General features: G+C 45.1%; 1 protein-coding gene across 1 annotated transcript in view; it reads left to right on the forward strand.

Moving 5' to 3' along the window:
- Window positions 1–19,795, forward strand: part of LOC125448617 (insulin receptor substrate 1-like) — an 81,322-nt gene extending 61,527 nt beyond the window's left edge. Inside the window, exon 3 of the mRNA XM_048524024.2 lies at window positions 14,917–19,795. Within this exon, the coding sequence (XP_048379981.2) occupies window positions 14,917–14,924 (8 nt within the window). The 3' untranslated portion in view covers window positions 14,925–19,795. The remainder of the gene's footprint in view (window positions 1–14,916) is intronic.
- Window positions 19,796–20,996: the final 1,201 nt, after the last annotated feature.

The raw sequence follows: 20,996 nt of genomic DNA on the forward strand, positions 1-20,996 counted from the left end.
CCCAACTACTTCCATTGTATGTAATTCCAGTGGAACTAAATCCCTTCCCATTTGCTACCATTGTACGCAATCCTAATTGACCTGGGCACGATGACAGAGTAACAGCCTAACATTCAGCCTCCTGAGCACAGAAGCCTGGAGTTTGTTCACTTTGTCCTCTTTTCCCTTTAAATTTCTTTCTCTTTTTTTTTAAAAACTTTAACCTTCCTTATGTCTTGAGGAGAGATTGAACGGCAACAGGGTGTCCAGTGTGACAAAAGCCAAGGTCTGTTCCCATAGGCGGTGGAAGGACACACGTTTGGGCCCGGTGCCAGGTACCGGACCTGGCAGCTTCAGCTTTAGTTACATTTCCATGATCATCCAAGCCCGGTCTCGTGGTGGCAACATTGTCAGTAGAGGCAAAATAGTGCCGAAGAATGGCCACACGGTTCTGTGGCGGTGACGCAGTGAAGGGACTTAAGGCTGGCCAACTGCTTTGTGCTGATGTAGGTCTCAGCTTTGGGGTGGATGAGCCCGGATCCAAGCCCATAGCTAAGCACTTAATAAGGGTACAGTGGCTCAGTGGTTAGCACTGCTACCTCACAGTGCCAGGGACCTGTGTTCGATTTTGTCCTCAAGTGACTGTTTTTGTGGAGTTTGCGTATTCTCCCCATGTTTGCATGCGTTTCCTCCGGGTGCTCTGGTTTCCCCCTACAATCCAAAGGAATGCAGCTTAGGTGGATTCGTCATGCTAAATTGCCCATAGTGTCCAGGGATGTGCAGGCTAGGTGAATTAGCCATGGGAAATGCAAGGTTACAGGACTAGATTAGGGGAGCAAGTCTGGGTGGGATGCTCTTGAGAGATTCAGTGTGGACTCGATGGGCCGAATGGCCTGCTTCCACACTAGGGATTCAGTGATTCTGTGAAGGACTGTAGTGTTGAACTTTTAACATTATTTCTTTATTTTTCTACCATTGTACTCTGGTTTATTTCTGTGTTTTAAAATGGCTCCGGAGAGTGGCAACATTGTACTACGCTTTTTACTGTATTTGTAACAAATATACAAAACAATCAATCAATCAAATCCTTCCCATTCACTCCCATTGGACACAACGTCATTGGATCCAACCCCTTTCTATTTGCTCCCATTGTACATGATTACAATGGACCTATGCCACACATTGGCTCCCATTGTGCACAATCCCAAAGAATACACATCACTTCTCATACTCACGTTGTACACAATCCCAATGTATCCAAATCCATTTCCATTCTTTCCCGTTGTACACAATCCCAATGGACACAGATCCCTTCCCAATCACTCCCATTGTACGCAATATCAATGTATCCAAACCCCCTCCTATTCATTCCCATTGCAAACAATATCAATGCATCCAAACCCCTTCTTATTCGTTCCCATTACACACAATCCCAATGTAACCAAACCTCTTCCCATTAACTCCCATTATACACGATGTCAATGCATCCAAACCCATTTCCTTCCGTGACATTATATACCATCCCAGAGGAACTAAACCCCTTCTCATTCACTCCTAGTGGATGCACTCTTGTTAGAGTGAAATTCTTACCTATTAGTCTGAATATTTAGAATTCTTGATTCTTGTAAAAAGCATGGTACATTGTCTCAGTGTTGGTTGTTGAACACATTTTGAACCTGATGACTTGATTTGGGCAGAAAGGAGCCAGCTCATTTCAAACCTGATTTGTTTGGGCTTAAAGTTTCTGGTTGTTGCTCAGTTTTCCAGAACTCTGTTTAAGTGGTCAGCTGCCTTTGAAGATTTACTGATGCTGACAGGATAAGAGCTAGAGATTTCTTTTGAATTCACCAGTGCTTACCAGGGTGCCACTGTTTCAGCACCCATCCCCTCCCGGTGTGACCGCCTTTGATACCCCCAGGTGTCTGTCACACACAGCAAAGTAATGTTGACTATGTTTCAGTGCCAGCTCCAGCAGCTGGCTGTGCCTTTTGATGTTTGGCAGGTCGATAGTGGTGTGCATTTACATGTCTCAGTTTGAATGCATACAAATGTATCTATGTATGTATGTAAATGTACACCCTAAAAGTACTGTGAGCAGTTTTGGACCCTTTATGTAAGGAAAGATATTATTTCATTGGAGGCAGTTCATAGAATCTTCATGAGGGTGATTCCTGGTATAGAGGAATTAAGACCATAAGACATAGGAGTGGAAGTAAGGCCATTGGGCCCATCGAGTCCACTCCGCCATTTAATCATGGCTGTTGGGCATTTCAACTCCACTTCTCTGCACTCTCCCCATAGCCCTTGATTCCTTGTGAGATCAAGAACTTATCAATCTCCTCCTTGAAGACTTTAATGTCCCGGCCTCCACTGCGCTCGGTGGCAATGAATTCCACAGGTCCACCAGTCTCTGGGTGAAGAAATGTCTCCTCATTTCCGTTTTAAATTTACCCCCTCTAATTCTAAGGCTGTGCCCATGGGCCCTAGACTCCCCACCTAACAGAAACAACTTACCAGCGTCCACCCTTTCTAATTGTTTTGAGCAACAGTTAAAACAGTTTGGGACTGTACTCACTGGAGTTTAGATGGATGAGAGGATGTTTCCCCTCATGGGAGAGTCTAGGACCAGAGTCAGAGAGACAAACAGAACAGAGGCGACTCTTTGGTCCAACTCATCCAAGCTGACCAGATATCCCAAACTTAACTTGTCCCATTTAGCCTATATCCCTCTAAACCTCTCCTAGTTGTGTACCTGTCTAAATGAGGGCATAGGTCTCAGAATAAAGGGGTACCAATTTAAGACAGATGAGGAGGAATTTCACCTCTCAGAGAGATAGTGAGAACTGCTGATGTTGGAGTCTGAGACAACACAGTGTGGAGCTGGAGGAACACTGTCTTTGGAACTCCGTGCTACAGAGTAATTGTGAGGGCAGAGCCTTTGGGTGTATTTAAGGCTCTGAGAGATTGTGATCAGTAGGGGAATCAGCAGTTACAGAGAAAAGACAGGAAGGTGGACATTAGGAATGTCAGATCAGCCATGCTCCTATTGAATGACAAGCAGCCTTGAGGAGTCAAACAACCTTTTCCGATTTCTGTGGTTGTAAGGTGATGTGTATGAACATGTGACACAAAATTGTGCACTGACATGACTTACACAATATATAGAGATATGTATGTTAATTTATCTATGGCCCACTCACTCAGTGCATGCTGGACTTCTTTGTTGATCAAAAATCTGTATGTCTCAGCCATGAATATTTCCAGTGCTCTCTGGGAGAGAGATGAATGACACTCTGAGAGAATAAATTTCTCCTCATCTCTGTCTTCAACTTTACTTTGAAACTACTCCCCCACGTGGAAACATCCTTTTAGAATATATTGGTTTGTTTTTGCTGTGACTGTGTATGTATCTGCAGATGTGATGTATGGACATCGGAAATGGGATTAGGAACAGGACATTCAGCCTTTAAAGCTTGAATGATAAGATTGGGGTTGACCTGATTGTGGTCTTCAACTCCGCTTTAATGTCTATCCACTGACTACCTTGTCAGTCAAGAATCTATCTACTGCTGTCCTGAAAATATTCCATGAGCTAGCCTCCTGTTTGGGACTGTGTACATGCCTACGTGTGTGTGATATTCATGTAGAGTTGTCAGGTACATGTGATGTGTGTGTATGTAATTGTATTTTCTTTCAGTGTTGCGTGATACTTTGCTATTTATTGCTCATCCCAGTGAGGAAACATTCCCAATTGTAGGCCCTCAAGGCAGAGTACAGAACGAGCGTAAGTGAGAGTGAGCTGGTGTGGCTACAGGATTCAGATGTCTCGGAGGTTTTTACAGTCCATGAGATACGTTTAAATGGTGGCCATTGCAGCAAGGCTGCAAAAGCTGCAAGTTCCTATAAACAACACATCCAGATAATCTTGTTCCGTTGGATAACTAGAGGAAGCAACTATTGTGAGAGAGGGCATTCCTGCAGCCCACAATTACCCCTTTACCCCACAAGCACTTTTCTAACCTTGTGCGTCCTGTTGTGGGAGTATTTGATGGGGACAGCATAGAGGAAGCTTTACTGTGCATCTAACCCTGTCCTTGGAATGTTTGATGGGGACTGTGGTGGACATTCAGTGCAGTGCTGCCTTGCAGTGTTGTGTTGCTGTTTGGGAGCTGAGCTCCAGCTGCTCTGGGCTCTGAGCCCAGTTGCACATTAACACCTGTCATTTCCATCAGCTGGAAAGGTCACACAAACTGAATCCCTCTTCACATTGAGTGCAATTTGTAGCTGAGTTATCTGTTGGTCTGACCCACTTGCCCACGTTCTTCAAATGAAAAGTGTCTAAAAGCTACTTAAAGCCTGACCTTAAAAGTAGCGTTATGCTGAGGGATTTGATTTAAGGGTAAATCTGTCTTTCTGTCCATTTTGAATGTGATTCAGTCGAACCCAAAGCAGCCGGGGTGTGGTTTATATCGGTCAGCGGTTTGGTCCAGACCCTTTCTCATCCACTTCCGGCGCTCCACACATGGGAGACGAATGTCGTGGAACTGTCACCAAGCTGAAAATCCAGAGGCCAGTGCTTTGGGGACATGGGTTCAAATCACAGCACTGGTGCAATTTAAATCCAGCTCATCAGTATGGAGCTGGAAGCTCAATCCCATGGCAGTAATTGTGACAACTGTCACTGCTGTAAAAAAACGACCTGGTTCTCCTTGTAGAAGGAAGGCCCTTCCAAGTGACTTGAGACCCTTAATGGTGGGCTTGACTGTTAACTTCTCTCGAAATAGCCGAACAAGCCGCTCAGTTCAAAGGGCAATTGAGGACAGCCTTACCAGTGATGCTCACATCCTATGGGAGAATAAACAGAAAGTCCCTTTGTATCCAGGAATTGAGCTTGGCCAAAATGCCTATTGTCCTCCCCAGCCGACACCCCTTTTCACACACACCACTAGCGTGTGCAACTCGAGGGGGTATCCCCATATCATCTGTCACCACAACCCCCGTCCAGCCCCATCACCCATTTACTTTCTGACATTATAACCCCAACAGCACCAGAAAACACGCCACAGGCCAGTTATAATACACATGTGAATAATCCTTAGCACCTTCATCTGAAACGTGACCCATGTCTGTGCTCCCCACTCCCATCCAGAGCCACTCGAGGAGATAGGCAACTACAAGCTCAGTTGGAGAATTTGGCTTTAAGGAGCCTCTTCAAAGAGGAGAGAGAGAGAAAACATGAGTTGGAGAGGTTTGAGGAGGGAATTCCAGATCTCGAGACCGAGACAGCTGAAGGCATGACCTGCAATGGTGGAGAAATGGGAATGGGGGAAGCCAGAATTGGAGGAGTGCAGAGCTCTTGGTGGGTTACTGAGATAGAGAGGGGGGGTGGAGGCAAAGTTACAAAGGGCGCGGCAGCACAAGGCAGTGAGGCCGTGAGAAACGGAGGAACTGGGAGATGATACAAAAGTGAATCATACATAGACAATCACTTTTGGAGCCGATTAGACCCTGGCTAGATATGCTGCCTCTCAAAAGTCAGCGACGAGTTAGCCCAGTGCCTAGTTACCACTATGAAGCTGTATGCTGGCACGTTAGACTGTACCAAGGAAAGGACACACAAGTTGACAGTAATATGGAGTGCAGGAGATGGCATTGGAAAGCATAGGGTGCTGGGCATGGCAGTTGCAGAGTTGAGGGGTCTGGTGGGAACCTGCTCCACACTGCTGCTCTGTTCACTAGCCCACAGCTCACCTTCTGTATACGCCACCCAGTCTGTATGATCAGATTACAAAATGTTTTTTATCGAGAGAAAGTCAGTCGCCCTGGCCTGTAATTCTCAGAATTCGAAAGCGATGGGGCCCACAGTGAGGGTGGCTGAGAGACAAAATTTGTATGCCAGAGTGTTCCAGTAGCAATGTCTCTTGCGAGTCGGCATCCTTTCAAGATCCCCAATCTCCCTGCAACCCATTTCGTATTAACCCATTCCAGTCCTTCCTCGGCTCCTGTTTGAACAGCGACCAGCTCTTTCTCTGACAGACAGTCACCTATCTCTTTTTGTGTCATTCAGTCAGAAGGTGGATTCGAGTCCCTGGGCCCTGAGATTTGCACACAACGTCTAGCCAGCTACTTGGAGGGTGCACCGTGCCAATTGGAGGTGCCGTCTCCCCTTTCCCCTCTCCCTGGGGGAGATAGAGAGTTTTGAAAAATAGAATCGTACAGTCACTGTTGCGAAAAGAGCTCTCCCTAGTGTTGCTGGAGGCTAATATTTATCCCCTAACCCACCCCATCATTGACAAAGCAGATAATAAGGTAGTTGTGGGATCTTGCTATGTGCACATTGACTGTCAGTTTCCTGCAAGTCATTAATTCTTCTGGTTGTCAGGGTGGCAAGTGTCAGAAAGCACACGGGGGTGTGGGATGGGGTGGGGGGCTGTTGTGGCCATCAGGGAGGTACAGTGGAGGCCCCTCGGCCTCGGGGTCTGGACCAGTGCCTCAGCAGTACTGCATTAGTCTGCTAGCCGCTTTGGGACGTTCTGTGGCTGAGGTGGACGCTACAGGAATGGATGTTATCAAGGCGTTCGATGTGATCGAAGGGAGTTGTGGAGAAATTACCTTTTGTCTGGGGCAGAACAAGAAGGGGCACACATTCCACCTTTCATTTAAAAATTCAAGATATAAGGTACAGTTGAGTTCAGACAAATCTGAAGCAAAGTTAGATATCTGGAGTTAAAGTACAAGCTGAAATCTGCCAGGCTGAATGGCCGTCTCCTGTTCCTATCTCAGTCTTTTGCTCATTTTGCCTTGGAGAGAGGGAGAAACGGCAGAACATCGAGGGCCGAAGGGCCTGTACTGTGCTGTAATGTTCTATGTTCTATGTTCTATGTTGAGAGAGAGCCAATGAGAGAGACTCATGGGGGTGTGAGAGAGAGAAATCATAGAATGCCATACAGAGAGAAATTCATAGGGAAGAAGAGAGAGAGACTGTCAAAGAGAATCAGAATAGAGTAATAGAATCCCTACAGTGTGGACACAGGCCATTCGGCCCATCAAGTCCACACGGACCCTCCAAACAGCATCCCACCCAGACCTACCCTGCTACCGCATTCCTGTAATCCTGCATTTCTCATGCCTGATCCACCTATCCTACATATCCCTGGACACGATGGGAAATTTAGCCATTTCACCTAACCTGCACATCTTTGGACTGTGGGAAGATACCGGTGCACCTGGAGGAAATCCACACAGACACAGGGAAAGTGTGCAAACCCTACTCAGATGGATGACGAAAGCTGGAATCGAACCTGGGTCCCTGGCTCTGTGAGACAGCTAACCTAATAGAGAGAGTGACAGAGTGTGTCATAAAGAAAATGTTGTAGAGGGAGAGAATCATAGGGAGGAAGAGAGAGTCATAGAAAGAGTGAATGTTAGAGATAGAGAGATTCAGAGAGACAGCCCTAGAGAGATGGGTGTAGAGAGTGTCATAGAGAGATGAAGGGAACATCACAGAGAGAGAAAGAGGCATAATGAAAGACTCACGGAGTGATAGAGTGCTAATGAGAGGGAGCCGTAGAAGATGGCATCTTAAAAAGGGGGTCATGCTGACAGAGATGCATAGAGATACGGGAGTCATGGAGAGTCGGAGAAATGGAGAGAGAGACAGATGTTCAGAGACAGGCAAAGAGAGAGAAGCCGTAGGAGTGTCATAGAAAGAGATGGAAAGACAATCCGAGAGAAGGACTTGGGGATGGAAGAGCCATAGAGAGAAAGATCCAGAGAGAAAAAGAGAGGGGAGAGTCACACAGATCAGAGGACGAAGAGAAAGAAAAATTCAGAGAGAGAGAACATTGTAGAGGGGGTTGAAAGAGTGTCATGGGGAGAGGGATAGAAGAGTCATAGAGAGAGAGGGAGAGAGAGAGTCACAAAGAATCATGGCCAGAGAGAGGCCAAGAGAAAGATAGTTATGTAGAGAGAGTGAGTTGTGGAGAGAGAGAGACAGAAGGAGAGAGAGTGTCAGAGGGACAGAATGTCATTCAGTGCAGAAGAAACCCTTCAGCCTATCGAGTCTGTGCTGCCCTATCTCAATTTATCCCACTTTCTAGCACTTAGCCCATAGTCTTGAATGTTATCAAGGGCAGAAAGCAGTCTTGTGGTGTTATTGCTAGGCTATTAATACAGAAACACTCAGGTAATGTTCTAGGGACCTGGGATTTGAATCCCACCAGGGCAGAAGGTGAAATTTGAATTAAATAAATAGCTTGAATTAGGAGTCTAACAATGACGATAAGATCATTGTTGATTGTCAGGAAAAGTCATCTTCTTCACTGATGTCCTTTAGGGAAGGAAATGGACACCCTTACCTGGTCTGGCCTACATGTGACTCCAGACCCACAATAATGTGGTTGACTCTTAACAGCCCTCTGGATGGTTAGGGATGGGCAATAAATGCTGGCTTAGCCCGTCTATGACTGAATCAAAAAATGTACTTTCCAAGGTTGAAAAGAAAGAGTGCACAAGTGGGAGAGGAGACATTAGTTGAGATGATGAGTATTGATACATTAGGTATAAATGCATGAGGGACAAAGGAATAGGAGTATATACTGATAGGGAGAAATGGTGAGAGGATGGGAACAAGCTTATGTGGAGCCACTAGCACAGAGGATGACAATGGAATAGACTTTAATGTGCTGGAAGCTCATCTGGCGAGCCAGAGGAATGGCACAGTGGCTCAGTGGTTAGCACCGCTGCATCACAGCACCAGGGTCCTGGGTTCGATTCTACCCTCGGGCGACTGTCTGTGTGGAGTTTTCATGTTCTCCCTGTGTCTGTGTGGGTTTCTTCCAGGTGCTCCGTTTTCCTCCCACAGTCCAAAGATGTGCAGACTTATTGGATTGGCCATGCTAAATTGTCCATAGTGTTCAGGGATGTGTAGATTAGGTGGGTTATAGGGGGAAACGGTCGGGGTGGGATGCTGTGAGGGTCGGTGTGGACTTGTTGGGCCGAAGGGCCTGTTTCCACACTGTAGGGATTCTATGATTCAAGGTGAAACTTAGAGAGGTGGCCCAGAGTTCAGTGAAGAGTGGCTGCAGAGGGCTCTGGGGAAACCCTGAGGCCCAGGATCTGGTGGAGAGGAGAGCAAATGATGACATTGAATTTGGCAGTTGCCATGTGTGCTTGCAGAGCATCCTTCTCTGGTTGGATTTCATCCTGGAGGGTCAATGAGATGCCCCTACCAGCATAAACCTGCCTTTTGTCTCCTGGCAACACCCATCCTGCTGTGCCCACCTCCAGTCAGAAAAGGAACAGAGAGGCCTAGTTTTTCGGATGGACAGTTCCTAACTGTATTGAACGGATCAAGTCCAATCAAGGTCACCGAAGGCTAACAAAGCCTCCTTACACTTTTTCACTTCTCCTGTCTTTACTCACCAGTATCCCCCTCCCCAATCCCCACCCAGATTTGACAATTTTTTTTAATCCCTGGGGGTTTCTTTGGGCCATTCCCAGGGGTTTGGTTCCTCCCTTCCGCACCCCCACCACCATCCAGACCCATGCAGATTGCCCGAGAGCAGGTTGTGCATCAGAGAAGCAGAAATGGACAAAACCTTCAGTAGGCCCGAGCTATTTCACAGGCCCGAGTAAGGAATCCTGAATATGCCCATTAACCCAAGACAGAAATTATGACTCATATTCCAAACATCCCATAATTCAGGGCCTTGTGTCAGATAGTGTTTCATTCATGTGGCAAACGTATGTCTGTCAGTTTAACTGCAGGCCCCACTTTCCATGAATCATTTACAGATTTAGCTTTGGTGGGGTGGGATGTACTTGATGGATTTATATATAAACTTCTATGTCCCTTTCAGCGCAGTGCCTATTTTAATGTCAGTCATGCTTGAAATCAGGACGGTTCAAGTCTTACTTGGAAGACTTGAGGGCAAAATGCATTCCCAGTGCCAGAGTTCACTTTTAGAGCCAGGATTTTGGATGGGGCATTTAAAACGAGACCTCCTCCTATCCTATTCACTGTTGCTGGGTCAAATCCATTAGTCTCAGTCAGTCCCTAATAAATCCCAATGGAAATTCAGGACAAATGACTTTACCTATAGGGTGGGGAGAAAATGCGATTCAATCCCACGGGGAGTGGGGAGCACGTGGGCCTCGATCCCACGGGGAGTGGGGAGCACGTGGGCCTCGATCCCACGGGGAGTGGGGAGCACGTGGGCCTCGATCCCACGGGGAGTGGGGAGCACGTGGGCCTCGATCCCACGGGGAGTGGGGAGCACGTGGGCCTCGATCCCACGGGGAGTGGGGAGCACGTGGGCCTCGATCCCACGGGGAGTGGGGAGCACGTGGGCCTCGATCCCACGGGGAGTGGGGAGCACGTGGGCCTCGATACATGGAAGCTGAATAAACACAGGGAGGAAAGAATAGGAGGATATGCTAAGAGGGGGAGGAGGCTTGTTCAGAGCAGACAGCAGTACAGAGCAGATGTGCTGAATGGCCTGTTACTTTCTTGGTAGTGGAGTGTTGGAAAAAAAAAGACATATTTATATAGCACGTTTCTTCACTTCAGGTGGACTTAAGTTACAACGTTTTGCACAGTTGTAATGAGCAGAGGGTGGGCTACCCTTGACCAGATACTTACCCAACAATACTATAATAAGAAGCTTATTACACGTTAATGCACATGTAAGTGTGTATGTGAATGTATATCTGTGTGATGGCCTGTGCATGTACATGTGTGTGTTTACGCACTTGCATGTGAGCGTATGTATGTGTGTGTGTGTGTGTGTGTGTGAATGTGCATGTATGTGCGTGTGTCTGACTATGTATGTATGTTATGTAGGCATGTACATTATTGTATGGTTGTATGTGTGTACACTGCATACACGTGTACTTGGGTGAGTCTGTGTGTGTTTGTGCATGTGTCTGTGTGAGTTTGTGTGAGTCTGTGTGCATGTGAGAGTTTGTGTGACTGTGTGTTAAGTTTGTGCGTATATGAGAGTTCGTGTGTGTGTGTTTCGCTGAAAAGAACATTTGCTCAAATCATGTTAAAGTATTTTCTTTAGAAAGCAGCTGCAGACCAGGACATCAGTGTAGACGGAATGTGGTTCCATTAGGGTAATATTTCATAATTCCTGCTGAACTGTTTTTGGATTATAGTTTGGGGCTGAAGATGTGAAGAATGAGAGGCTGGTCATAGTGTTTGTCAGCTGCTGGGAAGACATGGTCAGGGCACTGGACAATGGCCCAATTTGACTGGGGAAGCTGACACCACATGGTGTACCAGATTTTAATTAATAAATGCTGGTCGCAAGCTTGTGCCAGAGAACTGAGGGCTGAGGCAGCGTACAGAGCCTGAAAATTAAATCAATACAACAAGGACATTTTACACCTTGATAATGTGTTACTGCAGAAAACCTGTCAAAACAAGAGAGGTAGAGCTGGATGAACACAGCAGGCCAAGCAGCATCAGGAGATTCTCCAGCATCTGTAGGTCCTGCTATCTCTAAAACAAGAGAGGAACTGCCATCCATTTGGTCCTTTCATGTTAATGCAACTCTACTTCAAAATGTCTCATTCTCTTCTTCAGCTCACTCCGGTGCCTCATCCCCTCCCTATTTCAGTACTCTCCTCTAGACCCTACACCCCTCCTTAGCTCTGTAATCACCCTCCCTATCTCGATAATCCCCTCCGGACCCTATACCCTCCCTAATTCTGTAACCTCCTCCAGCTTCAACATCTTTATCTCTTTAATCTTCTCCAACTCCACACCCCTCCCTATCTCTATACCCTACATCCTGCCTTAACTGTTCAACTTCCTGCAGTCCCTACACCCCTCTCCATCTCCATATCCTCCTCCTGCCCCTGCACCCTCTTCCCAATCTCTGTAACAACCCCAGTCTAAACCCCACCCTAACTCTGTAACCTCCTCCAGACCCCTACACTCCTCCCTATCTCTGTTACCTCCTCCAGCCCCACAGCCCTCCCTGTCTCTCTTGCCTCCTATAACTCCAACCGCTTGAGCATTACCGTTGCTTTCCCCTGTCTTCTCATTCTTCAAGACCCTCCTCAGAAAATATTTCTTCACTCATCTGGGATCTCCTTACAGGACTTGGTGTCTGTTTTCATCCAGTTATAATCTGCCATTTGTACCGTTGGTCAAGGGGGCATGACGTGGTTTGAAGTTGTAGCGATAAAAATGCTCATAGGATCATACAGTCCAGAAGAGGCTCTTCTGCTCATCAAGTCTGCCACCACCAGATTCTTTGACCTGAAGCAGTACCTGCTTTAAACCCGCTATATTAAGATCCAAAAAAGGGGTCAGTCCCATTGCCCACTTCCTCGTTTGACAAGAGCCCAAAATGGTTCTGCTGAGCTCACTGTCATGCCCATGTCTGTGTTTTGTCCAGTAGCGGGAGTTCTGTCACTTGGGTTGATCCATTCTGGGGAATCTCCTCATGGGATCTCTCACTGATCCAACCTTCCTTTCCCATGATCAATGCTACAGACATCTGCAAAGGGATCAGAGGCCTGTGTAACTGGATTGATTGTTTCTTGAAAATCCCTCCCCCACTCCGACCCAATCAAAGATGTTTTGGGTTTTTAATAACTTATACACTTTATACAACTAACAAGGTGTTGAGGGAAATTGAGGTGAATACAGTTAAATTGAGTGCGGGTTTACGGACATGAGAGGAAGGGGTTCGGCATTCCATGAACTTTCATGGGGGAGGGTTTGCCATTGGCCAGGTCTGGTGTCCGCTGTTCCCCCACTGTGCCAGGGCTGGGGGGTTTTGCAGAAGGGTGAGGTTTTAAAGGGGAGAAAGGAGGGAGAAGGAAGGGGTCTACAAAGGAGAAAGAACAATTTCAAACCCTTTAACAAAGCAATGCTCAACCACCTGGGAGCCAGGAAAACTTGAGAACTACTGAGATAATTATTGAAGGCGAATGTGGAATCTCTAGCTTGAGGCTGCCTAAGTTCAGAAGTTACAATAGATGGAAACAAAATTGTCATGAATGCTGTCAGATTAGTCAGGTGACTAGAAGTTATAATTGGATTAGTAATAACCAAATGAATCAGCGAAGGTACTTTAAATATATCATTATATTCAATCATGAAATGTTAGTTTCTAACTGACCCTACAATGTAATTCTAATGAACACTATATCAATTATTAAATTTAAATCTGAGATTGAATTCAGAGGTGCATTAAAAATGTTAAAATGTTTCAGATTTGTGGACGTATCGTGGAAATGCATGAGCTGTGACCTCACCAGCCTGTGGAGGAAGAGTTTAGCAGATGGATTCTTTTAAATGCAGAAGTGTCTATTAGCTATTTTTTTAAAATTTTTTTCCCCTAACTTTGGACAATTATCTTGTGCCAATTAAATACTGTATTATCTAGGAAATTAATTATTTCCTTGTATGTTGCAGTTTTTAAGTTTAATGAAGGATTGATAATTATTAAGAATCCTGGTGAATTCTTCTAATTCTGCTTTTGTGTGAATCCAAATACCCTGTGTGACAATTCAAAAGAAATTGTTACAACCTGACTGCAGAAGTGAATAAATAAGTGCATGAGAATAAAACAGGAACCCTTGAAAACCAAAGAAGCAGCTTTTTAACATTTTCTGAAGAAAGGTCTTAACCCGAAACGTCAACTTTCCTGCTACTCTGATGCTCCTTGGCCTGCTGTGTTCATCCAGCTACGTGCCGTGATATATTCAGCTTTTTAATATAATTGTTTTGTTGTAGGGTCATGTTCAAAGGAGGGAACCTGTTTGCATAAGATGAACAACCAAGTAGTGTTTAATTGTCTGACAAAGCTATGGTTATAAAGAATATCACTAAGCTATCAATTGCTTCATAAACAGTGGCGGAGAGTAGAAAGAAGCAAAGATATTTTGCTGAGCATGTCTAAAATTATTGAATCCCATTGAGCCTGTGGCTCCCAATTCTGCGCACCCGACTGTTGTGAAGGCCTTGCTGAGGGTTCAGAAGTGATATACTAGAATTGCTTCAGGAATGAGGGATTACAGAAAAGCTAGGAACGTTGTCCTTGGAACAAAGAAGCTTGATGGAATTTTATGAAATTTGAGACTGTCTTGAATGGTTGGAGAGTTGGTAATCCATTCTATAGGTGCCCAGTGGAGCTTGACAAAGAGAGAGGATGTTGGGTCTGGAGAACGGTAGTGTATAGGTAATATTACTGGGTTAGTAATCTCGTGGTGCAGGAGTTCGAATCCCACCTTACCAGCTGATGTAATTGAAAATTAATATCAAGTATAAATTAAGCAACCAGCAGTGGTGCCATCAAACTAACATTGATCCATTGCTAAAACTCATCTAGTTCCCCTTGCCGGGCCATGAAGAGCCAACCATGTTGCTGTGGAGTAGATTTCCTTTCTCAAAGGGCATTAGCGACATTGATGACAAATTTCATCATCATTGAGACTAACTTCAATTACAAATTTTATTAGTTGTATTTAAATTACACCATTCACTTCCCCCCAGCCTCAGACTATTAGCCCAGATTACTAGCCCAGTGACATTATCACTACACCACCACCTCAGTTTGATGCAATGGGATCCAACTTTGAAATATGCACTGTTAATTTGTTTTATGTTTGGCTTGCTTTAAGATTAGATTGCCTTCAGAAGCGGACAAGACTTCAATCATATCGATGTGTAAAAAGAGGGCCGGCTGTACCTAGCTAACTTTTGGGTTGCAGCCTGAAGCGTAGCTGATGCTGGTGCTCGGACACAGTTCACAATGTTGTTATCTTAACAAGCATTGTTTGATTAATCAATCAGATATCCATTGTTGACTGCTATTTTGCTAGGGCAGTGGTTTCTGCTACAATTGGCAAGCCTGTTGCCAAGGTAACTACAAAGTTAAGGCCCTGTCTAAATTTGTTGTTCTTCTTCTCCTTCAGATTGTTGATTTGGGCCGCTCCCTTGCTTTCTGAAGCACTGAAGGAACATTCTTCAGCTGAGCAACCACTCTCACCTACGTTCCCTCACCCTCAACCAGCCAAACAAACCTCATACGACCCACACTTACCCCCAACGAACAGTCTTCAGCCATTTCAAGCTACAGCCAACTCACCTCAGGAGCTGGACTTCACAAATAACGTAATACTTTAACCCTGTACATCAGGATATTGTGTGTTACAGACTTACCCACTTCCTGTTTTGAACTGCCTCTTGAAAGTGGACAAGTGGATAATTGGAGGAGTTTGAGGGGTTGTGGAGGGAAAGTAGTGAGAATAAATAAGGTGGCCTCGCCAATCTTCAAAGCCACAAATTACCCATCATTCGGGAACTGGACCAGCTTCCTTTGTTGATTCCTCTGTGCCTGGTTACAGGCTGAGATAACAATGTGTAGGGACATGTGCAGGAAGCCATGCCATTTGAAGTAGAGAAATGACCCACACTACAACAGCTGAATGTTTTGCAAACTACCCTTGCCTAACTTGAGAATGTTGCCGTTGTGACTGTCTTTGATGCTTTTCTTTAACGTTGCCTGTTAATCTTCTCAAAACTCGTTGCCTGTTAAGTCAGCTGCAGTCGGCTTGTTACGCCTTTTGTGTATAGGGAGAGCAGGTGCAAATCGATCAGTTTGAACTTTAGAACTCATGCCCTCCCTCTACCTACCATCCGCAACCAATCACAAGAGAATCTGGAAGAGATGCAGTGCTGAAGAGGTGACACTCCTGGTGCCTTCTGAATTCAGCTTTTCTTGGACGAAGATGGCCACTTGCCTGGACTGGCAAGGGCCTGCTTCAGTTACCAGCTCAAACTTCACCAGCACCCAGTGACTTCGCCAGCCAGTGCCCTTTGGCGTCATGCACCCTGCACACAGAATCTGACCCCCCTACCAAGGGGTGTTTGGAGTGCGTGCCTGTGTGTGTGTGTGTGTGTGTGTGTGTGTGTGTGTGTGTTAGGGTTTCATAAAGAGCAGCATTGTGCGCTTTTCCGCTGGGCAGCGGGTTCTCACCACAACCAAAGGGACCTACACCAAGTGTCGCCAACACTCACTTGGCCATATTCTTGGCAGTTTCACCATAAAATGACCTCCAAATGTTGTGCTTTCCTGCCATTGGTCACCCAGCATGTTCATCCTTGTAACACCCTGATTCCCTTGCTGATTGGTTAATTAGCAGAGTCTCAGCTGATTGAATGATGGTTGACAGTGATCCCTTTTATCCCGATATTCCTATATATTCACACAATTAATAAATGTTAAGTTGAATAATTAAATGAATCACTTCTTTTCAAGCTGCCCTGATTTTTTTTTTTGCCACTCGTTAGAGGGAAGCTGCTTTGTGGAAATGAATGACTGACTCCTGGCCCTTCAGACACAGTACTATACCCAGGAGCCACTGAGTTAGTGCCTAGTTAGCAGGAAGACATGGTAGAAGGGTGTAAACACAGCAGAGGATGTTTTTACAAAGGATTAATGCTGTCCACCTGAAGCTGTATTATTTTGCCACAGCTAAATCGACATTTTACTAAAGAACTGTGAATGCAGACGATCTGAAACAAAAACAGAAATTGCTGGAGAAAGTCAGCAGATCTGTCAGCATCAGTGGAGAGAGAAACAGAGTTATAACATTTCAAACCCAGTGACCCTTTTTCACAAGGTTCTGGAGAAACTAAACTCAAAACGTTAGCTCTGTTATAACAAAGTGTAGAGCTGGATGAATACAACAGGCCAAGCAGCATCAGAAAATCTGATGAAGGGTCTAGGCCCGAAACGTCAGCTTTTGTGCTCCTAAGATGCTGCTTAGCCTGCTGTGTTCATCCAGCTCCACACTTTGTTATCTCAGATTCTCGGGTATCTGCAGTTCCCATTATCTCTGATACAACGTTAGCTTTGTTTCTATCTTCACAGATACTACCAGACCTGTTGAGTTTCTCCAGTAATTTGTTTAAGTTTCAATTCTTTTTTTGTAACTGTGCTAGGAGTATTTATTGGCAAAATATCTAAACGGCAGCTACATGGGATGTATTATATCAAAGGGTTTATCCTCAGTGTCCATTAACATTCTCTGCAGCCATTCAGTGAGTCATGGTAGCTTGATGTACTGGGCTAGGCCATCCCTAATTGCCCAGAGGGCACTTAAGAGTCAACCATATTGCCGTGCTCTGGAGTCACATGTAGGCCAGGTAAGGATGATAGAGTTCCTTCCCTGAAGGACATCAGTGAACCTGATTGTGATATTTACAACAATTAACAAGGTTTGCCATTAATCTGACTTCATTCCTGATTTTTAGTGAATTCAGATTTCATCATCTGCCATGGTAGGATTCAAACCCCTGTCGCCAGAACATTAGCCTGGGGTTCTGGATTAACTGGGTCCGATGACAATAACATTGCGCGACAGCCTCCCCATCCATTGGCAGCCAATAGCCCCACAGTTGGAGGCAATGGCATTTATCAACTATCACCTTTTGCATCCCATTCTAAAGCTAATCACGTTTTTTGGAATAGAGACTGTGTTAGTTTTACCAATGTACATTTAATTGCTGGGTTAATCTAACCAGTAATGTAGCTGAAGAGCATTTTAGGTTGTTTGTTGGCAACTATTCCCATCATTACTCAATCCCATTCGGACACTGCTCATCCATGCTCACCTCCTTTGCTCAAAATATTGTCTCTTTCTGGGCTACAGATTTAAATGAGTGCTAGCCCCCCTATCACCAGATGACTGCACCTCAACCTTTCGTGTTGAAAGTGGGCATTGGGTTTTGATGAGCAGTTTGCCCACGATGGGAGGAGTCTGTCCAGATTTTGAAGTGTCTTTCAAATGTTCCCATGCTTCTAGCTGGTGTAGAAACTGTCGAATGGGGAGTTTACTCTGGCTGATTCACCTCCCTCCCCAGAGCAAGGGCACAACAATATGTTGTACTGTACCACCAATACTAGCTAATTTTATATCAGCTTGTGTACACGAGCTCCATAAAGTTCACAGGAACAGACTGCTGCTGGGGACTCAAGCTAACGTCCTGATGTAAGACACTGCGTCCACGATGGTGCTGTTTAACCTACAGTGCTTTCCACAGTGCCTTCTTTGCCTCTTTCTGAAAGGCTTTGATCACTCACGACAAAAGTAGTCTTAAAATCATCTATGCTGCTACTGCTCATTTCAAAATTCATTTATGGGATTTGTGTGTTGCTAGCTAAGCTCAGCATTTACTGCCCATCTCTAATTGCCCTGAGGGCACTTAAGAGTCTACCACATCTCTGTGGGTCTGGAGTAATGTGTAGACCAGTTCGGATTTCCTTCCCTAAAGGACATTAGTAAACCAGATGGATATTTATAACATTTGCCAATGTTAAGCATACTTTTTAATTCCAGAATAATGTTGATTTCAGATTTTATCAACTGGGATTCTCCATAACATTAGCCTGGAGTTCTGGATTTGTAGTCCAGTGACATTATCACTATGCCAGAAGCGCCCCCAGTTTACTCACCCAGTCAGTCTTAAATCATAAGCTTCAACTAAGTCCACTGACCAGTCGTAGGAGTCTCTCCAGCTGACATTTATCTTTTTTTAACCACCAAGTCTCCCCCCCGACCCACCCACCCGAGGCAGCCCCATCATTTGTGTTACGTTGGCGACGGGTGCCACATTTTCTTCATATCCATAACACCAGAGGATATGAGAGCAGAAGGAGGCCATTTGGTCCATTGAGTCTGCACTGGTATTCAGTGAGATCATGGCTGACCTGATAATCCTCAACTCCATTTTCCTGTCTTTTCCCCATAACCCTCTGTCCCCTTCCTGATTAAAAATCTGTTCATCCCAACCTATCTTCATCAGAGTCACTATTGGATGCATCCTAGAGCACGCAGGCAGCCATTGGGGCTGTTTGTCACATGACCCTCTCCCCTTCTCCTATTGGTAGCCCAATACATTTATCACCATTTAACCCTGCTGCTGATTGGGCAGCAAACTGAGCCTTCACTCCTGATTGATTGCTACAATGGCAGTCAGTCAAACCGCCATTTTGGCCATGTGCCAATCTTTGACACTTGTATATAAGCACAGAGGAAATATTAAAAAGAATAAAAACAACAGTTGGATTGTACGACTTCTCTCTCAGTTTGTTAGCTGCAGCAGAAGGTCTGCCCACTATCCCTGGAGGTTGGGAAGCCTTATCAACAATCCACCTCCTTCCTCGCAACCTTACGAAGACAGTTTCCCAATTCGAATCCAGTAAGCTTTTCTCAAAATAGGAAGAAGCTTAACCAAAATCCTTCACCCTCTGAGCATCACATTAGCCTGTGGCCTACCCAACATGTATTCATGCGACTGAGAAAGCAAAAACAAATTCAACAGAGTCTCAAAAGTGCCTATCTGGAGGACCACAGTGAATACATACATGTACATTTTCCTTATCTCATCCTTTCTGCTAGACTCTGATGTAAAAATGGATTCAGGGTCTATATGGGGCGTTTGGTTTCTCCTCATCCAGCTCCATCCCACTCTGCCTAGTCAAAAACTGTGTATACCCGACATGTCAAAAAGTTAGTCATGTGAGCCTGGATTCTTACTGGCTGAATGACTCCTAATGCATCTTGTGCTTCTTATTGTACAGATACCTGGAGTGAAGTATATAACCGTTTCTTTTTTGTCCCTTAAAAAAATTGCATTTAAATGTTTGGGGAGAAATGCGAATATCTGATTTTTGGGCAGATTTCCATAAAGATGTGGTCAATGCTTGGAGCAAGATACTTTATGTTTTAAATCTTGTTGATGTCACCAATGCTGTTTGGCAATAAAGTTTTCTCTGTATTACTGGCATTGTTTGGCTCTGTGTCTTTTTTTGTCTTAGCCTATTCATCAGTAAGCCTATGCATAGAAGTTGCAGAAACAAAATGACCATTCTGCCCATCTACTGTGTCCTGGATGCACATGAGCGTCCTTCCTCCCCACCTCTTCCAGCATATCCTCCTATTCCTTTCTTCCTTATGTGTTTATGTGCCTTCTCTCTTCCAGTTTATTAACACTCAAGAAGCTTGACACAATCCAAGACAAAGCAACCCACTTGATTGGCACCACATCCACAAAATCCACTCCCTCCACCACTGACACTTGGTAGTGGCAGTGTGTATTATCTACAAGATGTGCTACAGAAATTCACCAAGGCTCCTCAGACGGCACCTTACAACGTTTACCATCTAGAAGGACAGGGGCAGCAGATACATGGGAACACCACCCCCTGCAAGTTCCCCTCCAAGCTACTCACCATTCTGGCTCGGAAATGTTTTGCCTTCACGGTTGCTGGGTCAAAATCCTGGAATTTCCTTCCTAACTGTATTGTGGGTGTTGCTATAATCCACAGAACTGCAACAGTTCAAGAAGGCAGCTAATCACTAACTTCTCAAGGGGCAATTAAGATGAACGATGCACACATCCCAAGAGTGAGTAACATAAAAATTATGATTCCCCTGGTCCGCAGTGTGGTACAAGTATTCTGTGAAATTTAGAGTGAGACATTCGCAATTCCGAAGGATGAGCAATGAGGAAATGTTTTGGTGTGTCTAATCACAGTCACAGGATATGGAACTGATTATTTACATAAACAATGGGAACAGAGTAGGACATTCGGTCCCTCATAGACTGCTTCCCCTTTCCCACTGTCAAGTATTGATGTGCTTCTCTCGTGACCCCTTTAATAACACTTTTCTTCCTGCTCAGGATTGCCCTGATTTGACAGAGGGTTTAGGACCTCTCCTTTGATTCTCCATCTTTAGTGGAGGCTTTCAGAACTGAAGAATTGTTTTTAAACAAATTTGAGGAGAGATTGATGATCCTGTGAGAATCCATCCTGTTCAAACCAGGTCACCACACCAACCACAAACTCCACAAGATGTCAGGAAGAGGGAATGACACATGCCCACTGATCCTGGGAATATTTCTGGTTATAGAACATAGAGCAATACAGCACAGAACAGGTCCTTTGCCCCTCAATGTTGCGCCGACCTTTGAGCTAATCTAAGCC

The sequence above is a fragment of the Stegostoma tigrinum genome, chromosome 45 (assembly GCF_030684315.1).
Source record: "Stegostoma tigrinum isolate sSteTig4 chromosome 45, sSteTig4.hap1, whole genome shotgun sequence".
Lineage (NCBI taxonomy): Eukaryota > Metazoa > Chordata > Chondrichthyes > Orectolobiformes > Stegostomatidae > Stegostoma > Stegostoma tigrinum.